The 21,831-nt window shown below is 52.1% G+C and overlaps 10 protein-coding genes across 10 annotated transcripts; 2 read left to right on the plus strand and 8 right to left on the minus strand.

The window, feature by feature from the left end:
- Window positions 1–11: 11 nt before the first annotated feature.
- On the plus strand, window positions 12–479 carry LAESUDRAFT_760839 (uncharacterized protein; the record flags this gene model as incomplete). Its single annotated transcript, XM_040912814.1, has 2 exons — window positions 12–101; window positions 171–479. The coding sequence occupies 2 exons, from the start codon at window positions 12–14 to the stop codon at window positions 477–479; spliced, it is 399 nt and encodes a 132-aa protein (XP_040762561.1).
- A 1,361-nt stretch (window positions 480–1,840) lies between these two features.
- On the minus strand, window positions 1,841–2,605 carry LAESUDRAFT_285146 (uncharacterized protein). The gene is made up of 3 exons (XM_040901834.1): window positions 2,499–2,605; window positions 2,317–2,441; window positions 1,841–2,261 (listed from the first exon to the last, which is right to left on the minus strand). The coding sequence occupies exons 2-3, from the start codon at window positions 2,375–2,377 to the stop codon at window positions 1,918–1,920; spliced, it is 405 nt and encodes a 134-aa protein (XP_040762562.1). The 5' UTR covers window positions 2,378–2,441; window positions 2,499–2,605; the 3' UTR covers window positions 1,841–1,917.
- On the minus strand, window positions 2,138–4,618 carry LAESUDRAFT_813927 (uncharacterized protein). Its single transcript, XM_040914543.1, has 9 exons — window positions 4,419–4,618; window positions 3,805–4,366; window positions 3,492–3,625; window positions 3,318–3,434; window positions 3,117–3,215; window positions 2,967–3,055; window positions 2,789–2,913; window positions 2,499–2,675; window positions 2,138–2,441 (listed from the first exon to the last, which is right to left on the minus strand). The coding sequence occupies exons 2-9, from the start codon at window positions 4,207–4,209 to the stop codon at window positions 2,409–2,411; spliced, it is 1,179 nt and encodes a 392-aa protein (XP_040762563.1). The 5' UTR covers window positions 4,210–4,366; window positions 4,419–4,618; the 3' UTR covers window positions 2,138–2,408.
- Window positions 4,619–6,818: 2,200 nt separating this feature from the next.
- LAESUDRAFT_760841 (uncharacterized protein) lies at window positions 6,819–7,223 on the plus strand (the record flags this gene model as incomplete). Its single annotated transcript, XM_040912815.1, has 2 exons — window positions 6,819–6,894; window positions 6,955–7,223. The coding sequence occupies 2 exons, from the start codon at window positions 6,819–6,821 to the stop codon at window positions 7,221–7,223; spliced, it is 345 nt and encodes a 114-aa protein (XP_040762564.1).
- Window positions 7,224–7,312: 89 nt separating this feature from the next.
- On the minus strand, window positions 7,313–9,395 carry LAESUDRAFT_285190 (polysaccharide lyase family 14 protein). Its single transcript, XM_040901835.1, has 7 exons — window positions 9,203–9,395; window positions 8,595–9,145; window positions 8,437–8,530; window positions 8,157–8,356; window positions 7,882–8,001; window positions 7,458–7,651; window positions 7,313–7,398 (listed from the first exon to the last, which is right to left on the minus strand). Exons 2-6 carry the CDS (start codon window positions 9,121–9,123, stop codon window positions 7,539–7,541), a joined length of 1,056 nt encoding a protein of 351 aa, XP_040762565.1. The 5' UTR covers window positions 9,124–9,145; window positions 9,203–9,395; the 3' UTR covers window positions 7,313–7,398; window positions 7,458–7,538.
- A 724-nt stretch (window positions 9,396–10,119) lies between these two features.
- On the minus strand, window positions 10,120–10,311 carry LAESUDRAFT_629734 (uncharacterized protein; the record flags this gene model as incomplete). The annotated part of the gene is made up of 1 exon (XM_040903379.1): window positions 10,120–10,311. A coding segment is annotated over one exon (192 nt), but the record flags the coding sequence as incomplete, so codon positions are not given.
- Window positions 10,312–10,409: 98 nt separating this feature from the next.
- On the minus strand, window positions 10,410–12,930 carry LAESUDRAFT_657325 (P-loop containing nucleoside triphosphate hydrolase protein; the record flags this gene model as incomplete). The annotated part of the gene is made up of 9 exons (XM_040904676.1): window positions 10,410–10,613; window positions 10,670–10,818; window positions 10,901–10,993; window positions 11,051–11,111; window positions 11,167–11,398; window positions 11,454–11,634; window positions 11,682–12,066; window positions 12,122–12,350; window positions 12,404–12,930. 9 exons carry the CDS (start codon window positions 12,928–12,930, stop codon window positions 10,410–10,412), a joined length of 2,061 nt encoding a protein of 686 aa, XP_040762567.1.
- A 2,471-nt stretch (window positions 12,931–15,401) lies between these two features.
- On the minus strand, window positions 15,402–15,593 carry LAESUDRAFT_632356 (uncharacterized protein; the record flags this gene model as incomplete). Its single annotated transcript, XM_040903415.1, has 1 exon — window positions 15,402–15,593. A coding segment is annotated over one exon (192 nt), but the record flags the coding sequence as incomplete, so codon positions are not given.
- A 98-nt stretch (window positions 15,594–15,691) lies between these two features.
- On the minus strand, window positions 15,692–18,231 carry LAESUDRAFT_657111 (P-loop containing nucleoside triphosphate hydrolase protein; the record flags this gene model as incomplete). Its single annotated transcript, XM_040904659.1, has 9 exons — window positions 15,692–15,895; window positions 15,952–16,100; window positions 16,199–16,291; window positions 16,349–16,409; window positions 16,468–16,699; window positions 16,755–16,935; window positions 16,985–17,369; window positions 17,425–17,653; window positions 17,708–18,231. The coding sequence occupies 9 exons, from the start codon at window positions 18,229–18,231 to the stop codon at window positions 15,692–15,694; spliced, it is 2,058 nt and encodes a 685-aa protein (XP_040762569.1).
- A 405-nt stretch (window positions 18,232–18,636) lies between these two features.
- Window positions 18,637–21,489, minus strand: LAESUDRAFT_813931 (uncharacterized protein). Its single transcript, XM_040914544.1, has 10 exons — window positions 21,325–21,489; window positions 21,145–21,267; window positions 20,771–21,093; window positions 20,591–20,710; window positions 20,470–20,538; window positions 20,118–20,412; window positions 19,682–20,065; window positions 19,439–19,630; window positions 19,009–19,382; window positions 18,637–18,947 (listed from the first exon to the last, which is right to left on the minus strand). The coding sequence occupies exons 1-10, from the start codon at window positions 21,456–21,458 to the stop codon at window positions 18,688–18,690; spliced, it is 2,274 nt and encodes a 757-aa protein (XP_040762570.1). The 5' UTR covers window positions 21,459–21,489; the 3' UTR covers window positions 18,637–18,687.
- Between the last annotated feature and the right edge of the window lie 342 nt (window positions 21,490–21,831).

The raw sequence follows: 21,831 nt of genomic DNA on the forward strand, positions 1-21,831 counted from the left end.
CAGAAGTCACAATGCCCAAGAATCAATACAGAAGACTTTTCAATCTCTCCGTAGAATGCCGTCCTCCTCGGCGTACTGATTGGGTCATCGAGAAACGGATGGTAAGCAGATGTGGTTCTAAAGGAATCCTCCCTCCGTCTCATGCTGTCCGTCTTTCTTTGATGCATCAGATGTCGGCGCTGCGGACATTTCTACCTCTACAGCTTGAGAGGCTCGAGCTACACTATAAGATAGCTGGTGAGGGAGTCCGTTACAGGAAACCATCACAATGGTCGAGCGTTCCGAAGAAGTATCTCCGTGCAATTCTCAAAGCTGCCGCGTCGCTCCCGACACTGACCTATCTGGGTGTGCGGCAGAGTGCCTCCAATTCTCAGAAAGCTTCCGGGGAGGATGTGGATGGTCCCTACAAGCAGACTTGGTGGAGACTTGAGGAACAGGACGGAAGGCGGAAGGCATGCCTGGTACCGACGGAAGAATGAAGTTGCTCGTTGATGAATGGAGTAGCGCTTAAATATCAGGTATCTGATGGGTGAAGGTGCGCCATCGCCAGCAAATGGCTGCTTTGCTTAGTTTTTAACATCTCTGGGATACATTTGGATTGAACTTTGTCTCCTGGGCAGTTCGTGATACTCGGCACGTTGTTCGCAGTTATGTCTGTTGTGACGGCGTGTTTGACTTCTTCACTGCGTGAATATACACGAACATACTGAACGCATTCTCCAAGAGGACGCAGCAGTCCAATGTGGAGACGAACCTTGACGTGCATATGCATGGGAGGAATAGTGGCGATCGCTAATTCGCTAAAGCAGTGTGAGGCACAGGACTCCACGGCTGGCGCTGACTCCACAGAGGTCTCGTGTCTTCCGCATCGTCGTCCCGTTTGTCCTCGCATGACCACATCATGTCGTGAAACGGTGGTGTCAAGGTAACGGCAGGCCAATAAACAACTTCAAGAGTTGTTCACGATATCCGTTAGGTAACATGCACCGCAGCACCTGAGAGTAGTAGCACCATCTCCGAGCTCGCGTCCTTGCCGAATACACCATCTTTCATTTGTGTACTATCGGTTTGCCCCCTGCTATCCCTTTGCAGGAGCTCACCAACCGTGGATGCATCAACTCCGGACTCGCCATCCAGTCTGATGGCCCATGGGTAGTATACGCATTTTCTTCGCGAATCCGTCGACGTTGTGGCGGTCCAACAGAGCATTGCGCGAGCCTTGCACCCTCAATACAGAGAAATATTTGACGGATCAGATGAAGCAGTCAGAACAGCGGAAGAGCATTGACGACAACATTCGTGGAGCTGAAAACATGGATAACAGATCTATGGAGTACGATTAGAACTGTCGATGGGTATTTTAGGAAAAAGGAATAGAAATGGTTGAATCGAGCGTTCATGTAGCCTTGCCTGGCTTTCGTTGACAACATTCATGGAGCTGGAAGCATGGATAACGGACCTATGGAGTACGACTAGGATTGTCAATGGAGAGTTTAGGAAAGGGGAGTAGAAATGGTTGAACTGAGCGTTCATGTAGCCGTGCCTGGCCTTCATTGATATGTGAGAATAAACGAAAGCAAACTATGTGTCTTATCAACCGTGTGTCACACGATAGGAACTCGCTCACCAACTCCTCTCTAACATTCGGCTCGATCATGCAATCCAGCTCGCACCACATATATTCTCCAACCAAGGTGTATGTACCTGAAGTATCCACTTCAGCACCACATGCGACATATCAGACCAGAACGCCACTCACATTGACTCAAGGAAGATTCAGCAACCTATCGCTCATCAATAGGTGCAAGCCCAGTCACGTCCGTGCCGCAATTACCTTTTTCGCCCAAAGTCAAACTACCCTCGATCGCTCGATAACGCAAGGCATCCACCCTGGTTTTGGGTTCTCTAAGGAACATTTCACGACTGATCTTCCGGCCATCGGAAGCCAAAGCTACTTCGAGGCCCGTAGGCACGATTCTGCACAACACAGAGCGCCAATCCACCGCCAATCAAGCATGCCGAGCTCGCTCGCACACAAACGGGAAAGATCGCGGGAGTTGGACGGACCATGATTGGTTGTGATGTGAATGATTGAAGGCTCTTGGCGGCGTCGAGTACCCCCTGTAGATCTATGATACCCGCGTGAGAGTACAAGCATACCATATTATTGGAGTTCATCGATACAAGAGCTAGGTATACATAGCACGCGAGGTAACGCCTATCAGTTGGTATACCGCCACATGAGCAAGGTAACCATAGTTCTTTCGTTAGCGCCTCCATCCCGGCTGTTCTGCCAGTCTGTCCGCTCCCACTCACGTGTGTTACATGCGGTATCCTCCGGATACCATATCCGCTGGACGGGTTTTTCTCGATCCATCCTGCCTTGCACTCGACGCACTCATCAACGTTCACTGCACCGTCCTGCCGACGCTCTCCCCGACCTACCCATCCCACACCGTCAACTTAGTTCTCCCTACACGCCCAAAGCAACCACATACCTTGATGTATGCCTCGACAGGCACCGCGCTAAAGTGCTGCAGGTCCTGATCGAACTCAATCAAGCCAGGCGGGAAGAGCACGACCACTGTGCTGCCCCCGTATGCGAAGTAGCCTAGCTCGTCACCGCGGGAGACGGATCCGCCCTGTGGGGGACAGGTGAAGCGGATGGAGCCTACCTGGGGAGGAGAGTCAATAGGCAGATTGATGGGGGATAGGGAAACAGAGAAGCACAAGTAGACGAGCAGGATTGGGAGGAACGGAGAGCGGGAGAGAAGAGATGTCCACACACCAACATCGCACCAATCGCAACAAACGCGACCGGCTTCCCGCTCGCAGCATGTGTCATATGCAGCACCGCACGATGGTTCGCAGTGAACACATCAAATCCCGGCTCGTTCACCGCTTGGGGGTTCACTGAAGTATCCTGTTAATCTCACACCTGTAAGTGAGGCAGACCAGGCACGCACCAGTGTAGTATTCTCCTTTGATCTCACGCGCATCTCCGATGGTCCCGTCGATCGGACTGTGGAACCGGTGGTAATCTGCCGGCGCGAGCCTGCACGAGCATGTCGCGCATGTCAGCCACGCATAACAGCATGAAAGAGAACTCAACGCACCGGAAGCTCGCGAGGCTGCCACCCTCGAATGCGCGCGCCTCCTCCGACTCGGGCGGCACGCCGAGTAGGTGTGGAACCGTAAAGTGTGTGCCTTTGATCCTGCAACAAACGATCAGTATTGTGCAATCAGAAAACAGAGTGAGTTAGAAAGAGTCCGGAGGCAAGGGGAAACGAGAGGAGGCGGAGGGGCAGGCGACTCACCAGAACTTACGCGCGAGGTCTATGGTCGGGTAGACAACGAGTCTGGAGTCGGCGGCTGAGCACACCGCGCCAGGCACGTCGGCATTCTGCACCGGACGAGCGCCGGGCTTCAGTCGACTGTGCAAGCGAGAAACCATTCAGAATGGGTGCACACGCGAAAGAGATGCGGCGCACCGGTGAAAAAAGTCGTTAAAGCAGGAGTACCTGCTTACATCAGGCTGGAGGAGTTCGTCGGTGCTGATGGAGTAAGTGGCGATGAAGGAAGGAATGGACTTGACGGACTCGGGTGAGTCGTAGATCTTGCCTTGCTGTGTGGGATGGTCAGCAGGAGAGCGAAAGTGAAGGCAGAGCGGGGAGGGGGGGAGGAGTGTAAGAGCATCGGTAGGTGTGTTATGAGGTTCTGGAAGAACGTCACAAACCACCTGCCAATATGCATACACGGCCGCCGCGCCAGCGTCTAGAAGAGACACGAGAAGCATGCACATACCCGAATGGACAGCTCCTCGAGGACCGACTCGATATCCCGGCTCTGCAGCAGCTTCTTCTGCTCACCGCCATAGAACAGCAGATGCATGCCCAGACGCGGGTAGATGGGCATGCTCTCGAAAAAGCGCGTGCCGTTCTTCCTGTCTATCACGAAATTGCCGACATGGTGCTCGGACGCGAACTTCTCGATGCCGGGAATGAGCTTGTGCACGAGTGGGTTGTCCTGTATCTTGTGCATTTCTGCATGGATGCCGTAGCGAACGTCGGCGTGCTCAACAGAGTGCTCGACGAGCGCTCTGAGTGCGCTGGTCACTGAGCCAGCATCCTGGGAGTGTGCGGGGAGGTTGGTAGCGGTGATCGTCTGGATGGGCCGGGTGTTGGCCTCTGACTCGGTCAGGGAGGTCATCGTCTGCGGGGGTTGTGCAATGGAGGAGAGAAAGGGAAGGAGAGATGCGATAGCGATGGCGAGAGGGTATAAATAGCGCAGACAGCGTCCTAACCCTATTCTATGCTCCGGCTCTGGCGCTTGCTGCCGTCATCACCCCGTGTCATGCCGACTCTCGCTGTGTATATAGTCCGGCACTGTCAAAGAATGAAAACTCGTTCACGGCTCACTCAATGTTGCGCTGGCCTAATCGTCGACTTTTGAGACCGTGATCTAGGTCGATGATAGTGTCGTCGTTGCGGCTTCCATGTACTCGAGATTTAACCAGATGAAGTTGAAAGGACTTCAAATGCAAGGGGACGAATTCGACATGAGCGCGCCTAGCACAAAACTCGAGCACGTGTACAAACGTCGACCCCGTTCTGAATATGCAGTAAAAGTTGAAGCAAGGAAGTTGAGGCTCCTTCCAGGATGGAGGGAGCCTTATATGCAAGGCAGTGACAGGGAAGACTGATAGATAAAAACAAATATGACCAAACTTATAACGCAAGGAAAGAACTGAGGAAGGAAGAAGGGAGGTGCGACGATCGAGATATCGAAGACCGCGGCGTTCACTACGGTAACGATGGAACAAATAAGGAAAGACACCTGCTAAAATTGGTGGCAGCAGTCCTCATCTCCCATGTATCCAATAGAAATGCACTTGGCAATGTTGACGCAGAATCGTATGAATCTGGCGCTGCACGGGAAAGCACTCGGTCAGCTCGGAAGACCACATTGACAGGTCGCATTCTGCCGTCCTCAGACACCGCAATCGTCAGCGCAGAGCCTCTTCAGCCTCGTCTAGACGTGACCGAACATACGTCAACGGGAACGTGCAAAATGGCAAGCACTAACGCTTGATTATAATGCTCCTGCACGACAACAAGCTATGTACAACCAGCCACAGACAAAACTCTGTAGCCACCGGTACCCTCAGCACCGACTACCACCATATCGCCTACCCAGTGTCCATCGCACCCATTCAGATCCCGACCACTGCACATCAATCTGCGATAGTCAAACATGGTGAGGAAATGTAAACGTAGGCTCAGGCGGGACGTCGATAGTAATGGTGACGTCGGTGGTCACAGTGGTGTAAGACGTTAACGTGCGCGTGCGCGTCTCCTGAATCGGGGTCTCAGGCTGTCCTATGTATAAAATTCGTCAACTGTCTGAAGAAGGTAGGCGTTAGGAGGCTATCACTCACTGCCGAGCGCACCGACGTTGGCGCATACAGCCACGACGGCAATCGCGGACAACAACTTTATGATCGAGTACATCGCGCAAGGATATGAGGATGGTCTAGAGGTAGGAGTGAATAGTCGAACAGACTTGGACGTGTGCTTGGAGTTGATATGCTCTGCAGGGTGCTTGCTTTATATACGCGGCCGCTGTCGATAGCAACGAAATGGACTTCATTGTTTAGTCCTTCGCACAGCTGAGATCGTCCACCGGGGGAATGACATGCATTCACCGGACGCCTCAGCCATGCGTCCTTGACATTGCAGATTGGTCCGACCGCATGGTTTTGCCAAACGCGGCACGATGCCGACTTCCGGTCAGAATCCAAATCACCTTCTGTGGCCCACCAACCCTTCACTTACACCACGGAGCATCATACCAGTGTTCTCTTCGAAGACTTGCACACCTGATACAAGGTATCCTTCTCCGGTGTTGCACATGACATTGATTCCCGGTGACTTGCAGAGGTAAGCATAATGCCCGGAGAGTCGACGACAGATCACCAACTTGCGCCGGTCACTAAACGCCACAGCGCATTGCGGTCCGACGACCCCTTGGGGTATATTCGTTGTTGCCGCTGCTACAACCGTGTGGCCATTCGAGGAATCCCTACGCAGGAATCCGCCAGATTGCCGGGATGACCGGATACGAAGAGGCAATTAGGATCGAGTAACTTAGCATCAGTGCTGACATCGTCCGGCGATCGATATCAAATTCGCAACGAACGGCAAATCCATGAAATTGGAATACAGGTGGCGGCAACCTGATAAATCACCAATTCACGCCAGAAATCGGTCCGGGGTATCAGACGGCAGGGATCGCACGCCATTGGCAGGTGCGCTGCTCCTGATGGGGGATGACCGGCGTTCATCGGTAATTCAGGAGGATCCGCCAACAGCCGCAATATCTCCATATCGAGGTCCTTGTTACACGAGTTGCACTCGCCGCCGCTCTTTCGTCCAAAGACAAAGGGTGGTCACGACAAATGAGGAAGGAAACACCTGCATGTGCAACACCGTGCGATGAAATGGTTGCCTTCCTCGGCGAATATGGTGCAGAACGCCTGAGAGCCCCATGTGGACCGCGCGAATCTACATGTGCTCCGGAATTCTGAGGGCGAAACGATGAACATGCTATCCCCGGATAATGCATGGCACAACGGTGGCTGATCTGTATCTTGCATTCTCGAGCATCTGCACGACGAACACCGGAGCCTATACGGACAAGCATGACAGAGCGGTATATAAGGAACACGATGAGGACGCAGAACGACATCGGAAGCTCACCGACGCTCGCACCCTTTTACACTCTCCAAGGACACACGAGACACACTCCCGCACACCACAATGTTCATCAACACTCAATTCACCTCCCTCGCCGCACTGCTCCTACTACTGGCATCCTCACTGGGCGCCCAAGGCGGTAAGCCACTTTCACCGTCGGCCGCATAGATCTAGTCCTCACGCGGCACGCTTTCCTCAGCTGCGCTCGAAAAGCGCTATCCCATCTCGGTCACGTGGACTACAACCACAACCACCGACACCGTCGTCGTCACCGACTACATTTTCGTCAAGAAAACCATCACGCCGTCCGTGTGGCACAGCACCAGCAGCAGCGTGCCGACGACGAGCTCCGGAACAGACACGAGCAGCGCGGCGTCGAACACCGGGGTGAGCTCGAACACTGGGACTGGGAGCGTTACGGGGTCTGCAGCCAGCAGCACGGCCACCGTGACAAGCACAAATGCTTGAGGTTCGCGATACATAGCGGCAAACGGTTGTTCGCGGTCGGAATCCCCGATTAGATCCAGACATCCGTAGGTACTTGACAGCCTGGACAATGACAATTATGTTCGTGGGTTTGTCTACTGGCACCCGTTGTGAACCTTTCATGAAAAGCAGCAACGGAATCCGGCAAACAATCAACCTGCGGGACATCAGAGCAAGTTAAAGTGAATGTCAAGGCGAGATCTGACAAACGCTCACTTCGAATATAAAGTTGCGACAGCTGATGCATGAGAGTGATGATCGCTTGCATTCAATCACTGACTTTTCGACCTCGCAAGCTCACAGTTCATCATGGCCAGCAGGTGGCTCGAGCGTCGGGCGCAGGATCGCGCCAGACACGCTCCTGAACCACGCCCTCTGATCCTTCGGCGATGCCCATTCAGCGGTATGCCCTGCACGCGAGCGCAGTTCGTAGTCAGCGTCGATATGGAGCTTGAGCACGGCACAATAATCGGAGTAGAGATATGAAAAAATCCACGTATCCGATGATGAACAGTAACCACATGCCGCCTAGTGACGGTGACGCAATGACGAGATGGAGTCGTCCGACGTGTGAGGTCAACGGATGACTCGGACGGTGGAGGCAAAATATGGATTATAGTAAGATAGGCAGGAGACGCACCTCCAAAGAATGTCTGGAAATGCAACCCCTGGACACGCATGTCTGGATATTCGGCGGTGCGCATGACGAGACCAGTGAGGCATAGCATGGACTTTCCGTCAATGAATACTTGGATCTCGCCTGGATAGCATCGTGAGTTTGAGTGTCAGCTGCAGCTCATGCAAAGCAAAAACAATATGAAACAGAGACCCCCGGCCAAGAATGTATCATTCGCGTTGGCTTCTCTCGCTCATCGTCACATTTGGTAGCTGAAAGCCTAGAGTATGACAGCGTACCATCTTCCTTGCCCACAGAATTCATCTTCACTCTTTGGACGACGGCGATCCACCGTCCCACATCGAGATGCCACGTTCCTCGCCCAACGGACGCGCCGTAATCCGCGTTGATCATAGAACGCGGCGGGGCAGCGAGAATGCTGGCAGTGTTGGGCGAATACGGTGGGAGGTATGCATATAGCTCACCGATTCCATCCGCTCTGAGATATGGGAGGGCGGCGATGTGAGTATAAGGCATACATGAAACGTGATTGGGAGTAATAGCAGGAACGATACGAACCTCCACATGAGACGCAGATCAAAGCATGTACATCGCTCTAAATCAGACTTTCTTCCGCCAGTGCAGCCGTACGCAGCATCACCCGGACCTCCATCTGTTGATCGTGTAGTACATGGCCGTTCGGTAGTCAGCCTGCAAGGAAATTCAAATATGCTCACAGATTCCAGGCAGCTTTCCGCCACGGCCCCATTCCCATCCTTTCTCAAACATCACTTCGTATCCCATCATCACTTCCATCGGCCGTGCATCCTGAGGGCTTTTTGGCACCTCTCTGAGCTGCCCAGCAAACCATTCAGGACCGCTCAGATAGAACCCAAAGCCGCCTGGCGGTGCCGCTTTGCTCGCTGGATTGATGCTGCCGTGTGGATAATTGGCCTCCCATGCTAATTCTTGATCGCGAACTGACTGCGAGCTTGGGACTTGAGAGAGTAGCAGCTGAGACTCCAATGGAGAAATAGCCAAGCCACCCTGGTTAATACTCGACAAGTTGGAAAGCGGATTGACCAGATTATGGGTCGTACGCGGGGAAACCTTATGGGCGCCAAGAGCAGCGTCTGTGAGAGGAACGCGATGAATATTCGAGAGGATGTCAAAGGCAGACGGCAGGAAACTTGTGGAAGACGCAGTCGTGAAGCCGATTAAGATCCGTTTGGGATTTATGGGGAATAGCGCGTTGGAAACACACATGTATCGGATTTGTCGTATTGTTCTCTTGGATCATGAAAACGTGAGTACAAATTGGCTTCACGAATCACGAGGCACTGACTTATGCGAGAGTCGAGGAGGAGGACAGCGGCGATGTTGCCGCTTTAGCTTTGCCGAGTAGAGCTATCAGTACATCACGATTCAATATTGTCGTGAAGAAAGGCCAAAGGCGCAGATTCTCAGCACAATTCAGTGTAGTAGGACAAACATCGGTGGGAGGGTTGCGACTTGAACAGAGTCGTCATGACCGCGGAGTTGAAATCATATGCTGAGATCGTATCGGCACAAACACTCGTTCAATATCAAACATTCAACAATATCACATCAAATTTTTCGCTGTCTACACACATGAAGCAAAGGTTTGACCTGCATACACTTGCAGAGATCACAACAGGAATATACACCATGTACTACTATTCGTGCCCATACGCCCTTGCACGACTTGAGCAGCTTTAATGCGCCATCAATATAGGTAACCAACACCTTAATCAAAGAAACGTAGAGAACAATCTAGATAACGAGATACAAAGGGGTCTAAGAATAGAGAATCCATGTCAGACAGCTCTCACGGTACTCCGAGAGAAAAGACAGACCTCATCCAAGCCAGCAGAGTTGCGGAAACGCATACCCTACTTGCGCGTCTTCCGGCCTGGAGCGACGAAGAAGTCCTCTTCTTTCTTCTTTCTATACGCCCCCCACCCCTGTTGGTGCCTGCGGCGCAGTTTCCACCTTCCGCGGTTTGAGCACCGGCAAAGAACTCATGGGCTTGTAGAGCGCCGAGTTCGAATATGAGTCATTGGGAGGCATCCGCTCGCGACGTGGCAGATCTGGGAAATGATCATGCGTCAGCTTGGCCTGTGGAGGCTGTGCGACAATCTTGAGTTTCATCATAGCGCTCTCCAGGTTTTGCACCGATGCCGCAGAAAGTGTAGGAGGCCGAACGCTCGTCGCAGTGGAGGCCGTGACAATCGTGTCCTTCGTAGCAGAGCCTGGCAACTCGGCGAAGCGATTCATGATCATATAGGGATCCGTCCATACGAGCTGGCCCCATCGCCGCATCCAATAACGTGTCATCTCTCCCATAACGGTATCCTTCCCACCGTTCTCCAGGAACCGCTTGTTGGTGACAATCACCATGCCTCGTTGGCAACGCGTCAGCATCACGTTCATTCTTTGCCGTGAATTCAGGAATCCAGGCCTCTCCGTCCGAACCGTAGACACGATAACGTATGGCTTCTCGTGTCCTATCGCATAAGAGATAAAGTCGTTCAGCAAATGAGCCGCGCCAGAACCACAGTCAGCGTACCCTGGAAGCTGTCAACGTTGTATACGCATTGCCAAGGGAGTTCTTCAGCCTGAAGTTGCTTCGCGATGGCAGATCTCTGTGAGTCGTAGGGCGTGATGATGCAAAAATCCAGATTTCGATAGTAATGCCGGACAAGGTTTGCTACAACATGGACTTCCTCCATGTTCTGACAGAGCACTGTCGACCCTCTTCGAATAGTACAATAAGGACAATGAAACTCACCACCCAGCTCCGGCCTTTCTGCTCCTCTTCACCCCGCCGGACATCGACAAAGGCCACACACGACATTTCCTGAATGGAATGGGCCGATCTCAACTTAGAGCTGTAGAACTGCTGAGAAATGAAGTCGCCAAGCGGCACAGGCATACGGTCTGGGGAAGACAGTCAAGGAATTCAGTATAAGGTAAATGCTAGAGCATGGCCGGAGTGGATAGGAAACAAATGAAAACATACACTGGGTATCAAGAAAGTATGCATGCTGCCGAAGATGCTTGAGATCGAAAACGGTCTGTAAACCAGGTGCCGCTTCCTTGCCGAAGGGAGGGACTATAATTGATAGGTTAGAGATGTTAGCGATCCAGCTCCAACAGTTGAATGACATACGTTGCTTGGGATCTCCAAAAAAGCATATCTTCCGCAACTCTTTGAACTTATGGAAAAGATGCTAAACATCGGGAGAAGTGAGATATACCTTATAATGTTCCACAGGTCGCACATACCATGAACTCGAATACATCAATTTGGGACGCCTCATCAGCGATGAGTTTCTCCATAGGAATTAACTTGAATATGAGGCGATCCTCCAGCACTGGGTTCGACAACATGCTGAGGGTACACAGAACCACGGAGCATCCTCCGAACAACCGTTCTGCTGCTCCAGGGTCCTTGTTTCCGGACAGGTCGTCCGAACGAATGAGGACCTCTTGAAAACGCTCATAGAGGTACTCATGCCTAATATACACAAACCAATGAGCGCACGCATAGATGTGGTCGATGAGGGACCTACCATTCGAAATGGAACTCCTTCGAAACGAGAAGCTTGAAATTGATATCATGCTTGAAGAAGCTCTCGGCTATGTTCTTTACGCCTACATTCGACTGCGCAATCACCCATACTGGACTACCACGCTGATCCCAGAACTCCACAGCTGTTGAGATGGTCTTCGTCTTTCCAGTGCCGGGAGGCCCTATATAGAGGATCAGTAACCAATGTTATAAAAGAGCTGTGATATACCATGCGTGATGATAACAGACTGGCTTCCAAGCACCATTGCATTGGTGACCGTTCTTTGAGACTCATTTAGTTGGACATGTTCGAGATGGCTATTTGAGGCTGAGGTATTCGCTAGCCTAACGTCAGCCATAATACTCGGACCAGGAAACCAGAAAACATCGATGAAGCGAGAATCGAGGTAGACCTGACCACGTAGCAGGCGAAGAATGAACTCGTCGCGTGCACGCTCGGCATTCGTGGGCTCCTCTCTGCCTACTACGTGGATGCTCTCTACTTCGCCGCGGTAAGTCCCTCGTGAGATCTCGATATGAGTGGTCTTTCCGGACGCATTGGTCGCTCGCCCGTATATGGTTCTGCCGCTTTTGTCGCGAATAACGATGGACGTCTGAGACGAAGTATGAACGATGTTCCTGCGCTGTGAATAGTGCGGGTTCTCGCACCTCTTCGCTCCTCCGGACCCTCGTCTTGAATCGTGCGCTTTGCAACTCGAGTTGTCCATACTCATTCTTCACTAACCGTTCGTGCTCGTTTTCCATCTCCAGCGGCTTCTGGGCAGTCAAAAGGATGACGTTGACAAGTAGACGACCGAGGACATCCAGCTGTTCCTCGTTCAACCGACGAGTGTCGACTTTCAATGCATGCTCGATGTTGCTACCGCGTGCGGCCAAGCTGTCCATTCAATAATGAATGCACTAGTTTTAATTGAATATCAGATTGCTCACTTTGCACTGAACCAGGCACGGAGACAAGTGTTCTCCCTGTTGGTGCGATACCAAACTTCATTGATTCTGTGCCTGTCGACTTCATCATCTAATAGCTTGTAGACGGACATTGACGGCGACCATGACCCTCTTCCGTCAGACGCTAGTGCGGTACCAAGGTCGATGCCTCTGCAGTCAGATCCGTGGCGATAAAGCAGCAACGCGAGTTGTTCCATTCCGAACCCAGCCAGTGGATAGCTTTCGTGTTGGAGGAGACGCTGAAGAGAGGCATTTGGTGAAGCATCACTACAGGTAACCGTGATAAGATATACACAGTTCACAGTAGCAAGCGCGATAGCATCGATGCTTGCATCCTCCGAAAGCTGCAGGGACACACCCAAAGTCATGGGTGCGAGCTCCTCTACAAGGCATGGCGCTTTAACCGCATCACTGTCGGAGAACTGACAAAGCGAAATCTGGGAAGGTAAGGTGTTGATGAGATCCTGAGTAAGGAAGTCGTCCTTGCGAGCAGTTAGAAAGCGCGACATGGAGGGAGTCGACACGGCAGCAGGCGACACATATTGCACTTTTGTACCAAAGCATGTTGGGCCCACGAGGCGGCTGCATCAAACCATGTCTCGGATTCCTGCGATGATTCGTCGAGCTTCAAGCTCGGCACCGCAGCGATGAGTCCATCCGGCGCTCAGCAGACAGACAGCGAGAACAACGAACCGGGATACCGCAAGCCACAGTCGGTAGTCTAAATTCAAACTGTTATGGAAACGAGCAAGATACTGAACAGCAATTGAGAGCCAGTCGGGCATTTACTGCTCCCAATAAATGGATAGCGCACACATACGCGAATGCGGCGTGGGAAGTCGCTTCAGCGAACGCCGCGTCAACGATGGCCATTTGTAATATTCATAGATGCATGGGAACAGCTTGCTTGCAGAGCTACATCTGCGAATAATGTATGTACGCGTCAAAAAGGAGTTTGCATATCCCAAAGAGCTGTCTGCGCTTTCAACGACTTGCGCCTGTGTTCTTCCTGTTCTAGGTTGCGATGTAATTGAATCCGTCCTCCGAAGTTCTGCTGAACTATCTCCGAGATATACTAGTAACACACTGTATTCCGGGGTAAGTAGTAGGGGCGAAGTCAGGCAGCAGCCGGAAGACCATCGCAGTCCCTGTACGTAACAACCAGGCGCCATTTTCCGCCCATGGACCTCCTCGCTGCACGCCGTTCCTGTTTCTGCTGCCTGCGTTGGGCTTTTTTTAAGCCCTGTGCTCCTGTCTTCGTTGCATTTACTTCGACATCGTTGAGCCAGAGGTGCCCTTGTTGTTAGAGTCCGAACTGCTCTCATCATCTGGTGGAACGTTAGATATTGAAGCGCCAGCGCCGTCCTACGGTGTGAGGGACACATGCATGCGACGGCGATGAAAGAAGTACTGCATGATATATCACTGACCTCCAAGCATACACGCGTCGTTTTGTTCTTCTTACATTGTTCCAGCTGTCGATGACGCTGTGAACGTGACTAAACCCCTCATTCGTTTGATTATCTCTGCGTTTGATTCCGACTGCAGACACGTAGTATCGGAGAGGTTACTCAGTTAACTTTCAAACCTGAACTAACAGTTCAACTCACGGATAGCAGTGACCATGGGCACCATCATGGACATAATTGCTTCGCCTGGCTGAGGCTTGTTGTTGGACGTCGACGACACAGCCGCCTGGATATCGAGCAAGAAGATTTTCCAGTCTTGCTCACGCACGTCATGCAGTGCGAAAGGATGGAATGGAGCGGCGGACGGAGGCAGTATGGGCGGGAATCCATCCTGGAGGTTCTCGCTAATATTGATCAGACCCGCAGGCTGGAAGGGCGGATAGGTTCGGAGGTTTGTCGGCGGGGACCGCTGGAGGGGGTTCATTTCAGAACTCCCATTCAACCATTGGCCTGAATTTTCATCCATCTCTGGATTTACAGCCTCGTACGCAGGTGGTGAGACTGAGCTTGCATCATCCGATGATGTCGAGTATTCCTGTAGCGGGTCTTCGGAAGGTGGGTAGCACCGTTGACCAGGGAGAGAAGCCTCTTAGGCCAGATCGTGTGGGGGGTTCATTTTTGCCGCAGGTAGTTGTACAAGATCGCTGAGGGTGTGAAGTGCATCGCATGAGACGCTATCTGCACTCATACATATTCTGATAATGAGCATCAGGCGATGGCGGTTCCCTTTAACTCACGTTCATTCCCATGAGAAGCCAGCAACGCCGTCGTTAGAGTGCACCTCTAGGCGCTGAAGGCTAGATCATACCGGACTAACAGTGCCGCTTTCAAGCTATTCCGTGCTGCCGTACACTGTGCGATTCACGCAGCCGCGGTTGAGGCCGGAGAACGATGCATCAAAGCGATGCTCAGGAAGTATGATATGGCGATGTGTGCAGATAGGACATGCATTAGCTAGGTTTGGTATTGCGGCCGCTGGATGTCAATCATAGGCATGACCCTGGACCCATTCAACTTATGGCTCCGCAGTACAAACAAAGACATGGCATTCGTACAACAATCTGCAAGAGCAGACCACAGTATGTCAGATATCTCGCATAGTGAGCAAGGAGAATGGATGGACCTCGTCAGACGAGTACGGAAATGCGGAACCTACTAGACTACTATTTATATCTGTGGTCCTTCCGACCTGAACCAGCGAAAGCGTGCTTTCCTTTCCTCTTTCTAAACACCGTTTTCCTATCTGTCTCCTGCAACACAGTGTCCACGTTCAGCATTTCGGACGTCGGCAACGAACGCATGGGCTTGCGAAGAGCCGAATTCGGATAATGGTTGGTCGCAGGTGTCCGCTCACGACGTGGCAAATCTTCGTCGGCTGACTGGGTCCTGGGAGAGTCTGCAGACACATTGAGCTGGAGCATAGCTTCCTCCAGTTTGCGCATGGAGGCTGCAGATAGCGTAGGTCGCGGAACGGTTGCGATAGCGGCAGTCTGAGCCACAGTCGTCTCCTTCGCAGCAGAGCCAGGCAACTCGGCGAAGCGATTCATGATCATGTAGGGATCCGTCCAAACGGTTTCTCCCCTTCGCCGCTTCCAATAGTGCATCATCTTGCCCATAACGGTGTTCTTCCCACCGTTCTCCAGGAATCGCTTGCTGGTGACGATGACCATGCCTCGTTGGCAACGCGTCAGCATCACGTTCATTCTTTGCCGTGAATTCAGGAATCCGGGCCTCTCCGATCGAACCGTGGATACAATAACGTATGGCTTCTCGTGTCCTATCACACAAGAGATGAAATTGTTCAGCAAATGAGACGTGTCAGAAGCACAGTCAGCGCACCCTGAAAGCTGTCAACATTGTATACGCATTGCCAAGGGAGTTCTTCAGCCTGAAGTTGCTTCGCGATGGCAGATCTCTGCGAGTCGTAGGGCGTGATGATGCAAAAATCCAGATCTTGATAGTGATGCCGGACAAGGTTTACAACAACATGGACCTCTTCCATGTTCTGACAGGGCACTGTCAACCCTCTTCGCATAGTACAACAAGGACAATGAAACTCACCACCCAGCTCCGACCTTTCTGCTCCTCTTCACCTCGGCGGACATCGACAAAGGCCACACACAACATTTCCTGCATGGAATGGACCGATTTCAACTTAGAGTTGTAGAACTGCTGAGAAATGAATTTGCCAAGCGGCACAGGCATACGGTCTGAGGAAGTCATCAAGGAAGTCAGTATAAATTAGACACTAGCGCGTGCAGGAGCAGATGCGAAGCAAATGAAAAAAAAGGCAAATTAAAGTACATACACTGCGTATCAAGAAAATATGCATGCTGCTGAAGATGCTTGAGATCGAAAACGGTCTGTAAATCAGGTGCAGTTTCCTTGCCGAAAGGAGGGACTATGATTCGTAGGTCAGAGATGTTAGCGATCCAGATCCAACAGTTGAACGACATACGTTGCTTGGGATCTCCAAAAAAGCATATCTTCTGCAACTCTTTGAACTTGTGAAAAAGATGCTGAGCATTGGGATGAAGTGAGATATACACCTTGTAACGTTCCACAGATCGCACATACCATGAACTCGAATACATCAATTTGGGACGCCTCATCAATGACGAGTTTTTCCATAGGAATCAACTTGAATATGAGGCAATCCTCCAACACTGGGTTCGACAACATGCTGAGGGTACATAGAACCACGGTTGAGCCTCCGAACAACCGTTCTGCTGCTCCAGGGTCCTTGTTTCCGGACAGGTCGTCCGAACAAATGAGGACGTTTTCAAAACGTTCATAGAGGTACTCATGCCTAAAATGAATGACTCAATTAGTACATCCAAAGATGCAGTTGACGAGGGACTTACCATTGAAAATGGAACTCCTTCGAGACGAGAAGCTTGAAGTCGATGTCGTGCTTCAAGAAGCTCTCGGCTATGTTCTTGACGCCTACGTTCGATTGTGCAATCACCCACACCGGATCGCGACACTGATCCCAAAACTCCACGGCAGCGGAGATTGTCTTTGTTTTCCCTGTGCCAGGAGGACCTTCAGGAGAATTCAGTCATCAACATTACAAAATTAGCTGTAGTGGTACCATGTGTAATGACTACAGCTTCTTGTTCGGATATCATTGCGTCAGCAACCTTCGTCTGGGACGGATTGAGGTTGCGACGTTCGAACCGCTTCGAATTGGAAACAAGCTCTTCCAGTCCCATCCTATAAACCTTACGAGAATTAGGAAACCAGAAAGCATCAATGAATCGAGAGTCGAGGTAGGCCTGGCCACGTAGGAGGCAAAGAATGAACTCATCGCGTGCCCGCTCGGCATTCGTGGGTTCTTCTCTGCCTACTACGTGGATGCTCTCTACTCCGCCGCGGTAAGTCCCTCGTGAGATTGCAATATGAGTGGTCTTTCCTGATGCTTTGGTCGCTTGCCCGTATATGGTTCTGCCGCTTTTATCGCGAATAACAATGGACGTCTGAGACGAAATATGAGGAATGTTCCTGCGCTGTGGATGGCGCGGGTCCTCGCACCTCTTCGCTTCTCCGGACCCTCGTCTTGAATCGTGCGTTTTGCAATTCGAGTTTTCCATCTTCAGTCTCCACTAACGCTTCGTGCTCATTCTCCGTCTCCAGCGGCTTCTTAGCATTCAAGAGGAAGATATTGACAACTAGGCGACTGAGGACGTCCAGCTGTTTCTTGTCCAACAGACGAGTGTCGACTTTCAATGCGTGTTCCACGTTACTGTCGCAGTCGGCCAAGCTAGTCACGTTGACAATGGAAGTGGCACTATCAGCTGGATACGAGCATGCTCACTTTGCACTAAGCCAGGCACGAAGACAGACGTTCTCCTTGTTGGTGCGATACCAAAGTTCGTTGACTTTGTGCCGATTGACTGACCGTTCAAGCCGTTCGATTACACACTTTGAGGGCGACCAGGCGACATTGCCTACGGACAATGCGGTCCCGATATCAATGCCTCTGCAATACAATCCGTGGCGGTATAAGAGCAACGCCAGCTGCGCCATCCCGAACCCAGCCAATGGATGGTCTTCGTGATGCAGAAGGCGTTTGATATTATAATTGCGAGAAACATCGCAGGAAGTGATCCTGACAAGGAATACCGATCTTGCAGTTGCGAACGCTATGGCATCGACGATTGCGTCTTCGGAAAGCTGCAGCGCGACACCGAGCATGCTCGGTGCGAGCTCTTCGATAAGGTTAAGCACTTCTTTTGCATCCTCGTCAGTGAACTGATGCAACGAGATCTGAGGAGGCAGTCGTTTGATGAGACTTTGAGTAAGGAAGTCGCCATGGAGAGAACACGGAGAATGCGACATGGTGGGGGGTCGACAAGCTGGTGTCTGCCGCGAGGGACGCAGCTGTATCAAAGCACAGTCATCCCACGAGCGGCCGCTTTAACGTTCGCGAGCTGATCCGCGGTGCTTACCGTGGCGATCCGACCACAATCCGGCGCTCTGCATATTGGGAAAACGCGCAGTAGTTTCAAGAAGCTTGCAGCCAGCCAGTGGGATGAAAAGCGGCTTTACACGAGGGAGCTCGCGCTCCTGGTCGACATGGAGCATTTCGACCATGTGTGGCACAGAGTCAGAGGTGTGGCGGGAATCCAGGACGTGGGTGTGGCGTGGGCAAGTGCTTCGGCGGACACCGAGTCAACTACATATGCGCCACTGACGCGAATCCTCTGAGCACATCTGCGAAAGTCCCAGGTTATCTATCATGATGGCAAACATCTGTCAATTCTAACAATGTATCTACGGTACACAGGAATAGCATCATATAATAGGAGTTTGCAAGTTCCAAAGCGCCTTTTGCGCCTTCAGCAGCCTATCCCTCTTGTGCTTCAGCTCCTCTCGACGCAACGCGATCACACTATCCTCTTTCACATATTCCGAGCATAGCCTGAAACCGTCTGGGCCGCCCACTCCCAAGGTCTCACGCAGGACCGCTACCACAGCCTGCTCGCGGTTGAGCCCGAGGATCAGCTCGTGATCGATTGCGTTGGGGACGTTGTCTGCGAAGCGCTTGTACGCCACTACAGTGAACCCCCGGACCGTTTAGGACGCATGGTCTGATACATAAAACGAAATGCTTACCTTGGAAGTACGCACGGACGCTCGCCATGATGCTGATCGCGGCCTCGCACGGGTCAGACGGCAGAACCTTCGGCAAGTCGGCAGGCTTGACTCCATGTATTCCGATCTCGCTGAAGCCTGCAGTGATTTTGCTAATGCTCTCAGCCAGAGACGAGTCCGAGTCAGGTGCAGCTTCATGCGACTTCAACTTCTGCAAGAGAGGCATGTTGCTATATTCTGGCCGCGAGCCCTTGTAGTGCGTCAGAAACTTTTCACGGTAGTCGCGATAGTAATGTTCGTTCCAAGTTCGTGGCCTCTGCTCGATCTCCAGAAGCCAATCAAGGCGCTCTTTTGCCACCTCCGAACAAGACGAGATGTGCTCTGTGAGAACAAGTCTTGGTGCCGCATACATTAGCGTCCTGCAATCGGGCGGAATGGGGAGGGCACCTACGTGACTTGACTGAGCAACAATGGATACTGCGCAAACTCCTCGTTGACGAACTCTTTGACCTTGCCATTGAGGACACTTTCAATCTTGTCAAAGAGCTGCAGCGTCGGTTCTCGCCACTTGCTGACTATGGCGTGAACATACTCCGCGATCACCTCGAAGGGGAAGAAATCTGGCAACTCGCGCGTCCTCGCCCTGAAAACAACGTCAACTTCAGGGTCGCTCAATAACCTTTGCCAAACGTACAGCGCAATTTGCTCCATGACTTCGTTGATATATATGGCCTGTTTTGCAGTGGGCGGGGTATACGGCATCTCCTCGTTCGCGAGGAAGTCCGGCGACACACCTGCCTCTGGTTCCGATCCATCAGCAGGTCTCTCATACGGCCTGAAGTCCGGTGCCGTTGAGCGGATCGCCTTCCGAAAATCCTGCTGGTTCGGCCGAATTAACTGTAGCAGGCCAGTCGGGCCTGGAGTTCCCTCGAGGTAGCTCGACAAGCCCTTGGAAAACCTGCCGATGAGCTTGTATACCTCGCCAACGGGGTCTTTGGATGGTTCTCCCGGCAGCTCCTTCAGCTGTGCCTCCGTCTGTTGCAAAGTTTTATAGATCGTGTCCCGGATCCCTGGGAGCCTGAATTCTGACTATCAATCGGTGTAGTGCAATACAAAAACATAAAACCCACTTTGTGGCGATCAAATCGGACAGGACGTCGCCGCATCGCTGCGTCAAGAGTTCCGTTCCGAGGTGCCTCTGGATGGACAGCGACTGCGCCGCCCATGGCTGGGTGGACAAGAAGAACTTCTTCTCGCTTTGCCGAGCCTCCTCCCAAGTGATGCCCATCCTCAGCTGCATCGTATCAGGCTGCTTGACCATGTACCAGCCGTGCTTCAGGCGTCGCTCGGGGTCTTCGTTCCTCAGAATCCGGAGCCACGTGTCCTCATCGCCTCTGTCGATCTTGTCAGGTTTCGTCAGAACCCCTGAGACAAACGGACGAGGTCAGGATGTGTTCACTAGGTGAGAATGTGAAGACGTACCGATAGTGCGCTCGTGCCGGGGATCAAACTTCGTTGCGAGCTGGTACGCGCCCTGGTTCATAAAGTCAGCTGTTTCGAAGAAAGTGAGTGTAGATCGCTTCATAGAGGGGGAAGAACTCACTCTCGCAGGCGATGGTCAAAAGGATGATGCAGTTATCCTTCGACACAAAGTCGGATGCGAGCTCCTTGATCAACTCAATGTCGCGCGCATCTTCACCGCTGCCAACGCTCGAAATGATACCTGGACCAGACGCATCAGAATCTCCTCTTCGCAATACATATTCATGTTAATTGCGCGCACCAGGGAGATCCACAAAAGACAAGTCAGGTACGTTTGGCCCGCTGATTTCGAGCACGATACAGTTCTTCGAGAACGTTAGCTCGGGCTTGCCAGCATCTTCCTCGTCTTCCTCGAGGAAGGACTCAGGGTTTTTGCTGGGATGCAGGATCGCACGTTGAGCGCGGCTGACCCTCTCCGCCACGTCATCCTTGTTGTAGATCGTGTCGCCGAATCCCTCGGTGCGCACCGGGATAGGCTCGCCATTGCCATTCGTCGAGAATCGAAGGGATACGGTACATTGCCAAGGATTGGACGATTGACGTAGACGACACTCAGTCGGGCACCTTAGGAGTCAGTGAGCATTGGAATGTGATTCACGACGGCGGAAATTATACCTGGTGCAGGTCCCACTGGCGCGCGGGAGCGTGATGCCCGAGGCGGACTCGATGAGCGAAGACTTTCCCGAGCTCTGTATGCCAAGCACCCCAATCATGGGGATCTCTATGTCCATCGTAACGCTAATGTCCGCGTAGAAAATCAGCTCGGCGTTGTGCGAGAGGACCACAAAAGATTACCCTGTATCATACAAACTGCTCGCAGTGTCGAGCATCGCTCTGCGCCTTGATGAGTATGACGAGTTTCCAAGCCCTGCGCCATCATCAGTGATGGCACGATCGCCATTGAGGACGCGAGGATCGGTAGCAAGCATTGTGTTAGTGCTAATATGACTAGAGGTTGAAAAGTGGACTTGACGAGGGTTGAAAGAACCATGGAGCTTGATCTGCCTTCTTATATGTCGGCCTGTTGGGTCGAACGAGGGCCTTGACACAACACGTTCAGGACACCGCGTGGACCACGCGGTGCATCCTAGGATGCTTTACGACGTATAACTGACTCGCAGTAAGTTAGTCCTGCCTTAGCAGACTTCGGAGTCCATACACATGGTAGAAGCCTTACCAATTCCCTTAATAACGAGCGTTACGTGCCATAGAAGCATCGTCGCGCGCCCACAACGGCTGAGAAGCTCTGGGGCTTGAACGAGGCGCATGTCCGGTTGCTTCAAGGCAGCGAGGTCCGTGAAA

The sequence above is a fragment of the Laetiporus sulphureus genome (assembly GCF_001632365.1).
Source record: "Laetiporus sulphureus 93-53 unplaced genomic scaffold LAESUscaffold_30, whole genome shotgun sequence".
In the NCBI taxonomy this organism is placed as follows: Eukaryota; Fungi; Basidiomycota; class Agaricomycetes; order Polyporales; family Laetiporaceae; genus Laetiporus; species Laetiporus sulphureus.

Coding starts and splice junctions, on each gene's coding strand:
- LAESUDRAFT_813927 (XM_040914543.1), bottom strand. CDS start 4,209: ATGACCTCCCTGACCGAGTCAGAGGCCAACACCCGGCCCATCCAGACG. Junction 3,056..3,116: donor GGCAGCCTCGCGAGCTTCCG/GTGCGTTGAGTT, acceptor ATGCTCGTGCAG/GCTCGCGCCGGCAGATTACC. Junction 2,914..2,966: donor CAAAGGAGAATACTACACTG/GTGCGTGCCTGG, acceptor AGGATACTTCAG/TGAACCCCCAAGCGGTGAAC.
- LAESUDRAFT_285190 (XM_040901835.1), bottom strand. CDS start 9,123: ATGTGTGTTTCCAACGCGCTATTCCCCATAAATCCCAAACGGATCTTA. Junction 8,357..8,436: donor GATCTGCGTCTCATGTGGAG/GTTCGTATCGTT, acceptor CCCATATCTCAG/AGCGGATGGAATCGGTGAGC. Junction 7,652..7,881: donor TTTCCAGACATTCTTTGGAG/GTGCGTCTCCTG, acceptor GCTCGCGTGCAG/GGCATACCGCTGAATGGGCA.
- LAESUDRAFT_285146 (XM_040901834.1), bottom strand. CDS start 2,377: ATGGATCGAGAAAAACCCGTCCAGCGGATATGGTATCCGGAGGATACC. Junction 2,262..2,316: donor GGATACCGCATGTAACACAC/GTGAGTGGGAGC, acceptor CGCTAACGAAAG/AACTATGGTTACCTTGCTCA.
- LAESUDRAFT_813931 (XM_040914544.1), bottom strand. CDS start 21,458: ATGCTTGCTACCGATCCTCGCGTCCTCAATGGCGATCGTGCCATCACT. Junction 21,268..21,324: donor AGCAGTTTGTATGATACAGG/GTAATCTTTTGT, acceptor CGCGGACATTAG/CGTTACGATGGACATAGAGA. Junction 20,539..20,590: donor TTTGACCATCGCCTGCGAGA/GTGAGTTCTTCC, acceptor TCTTCGAAACAG/CTGACTTTATGAACCAGGGC.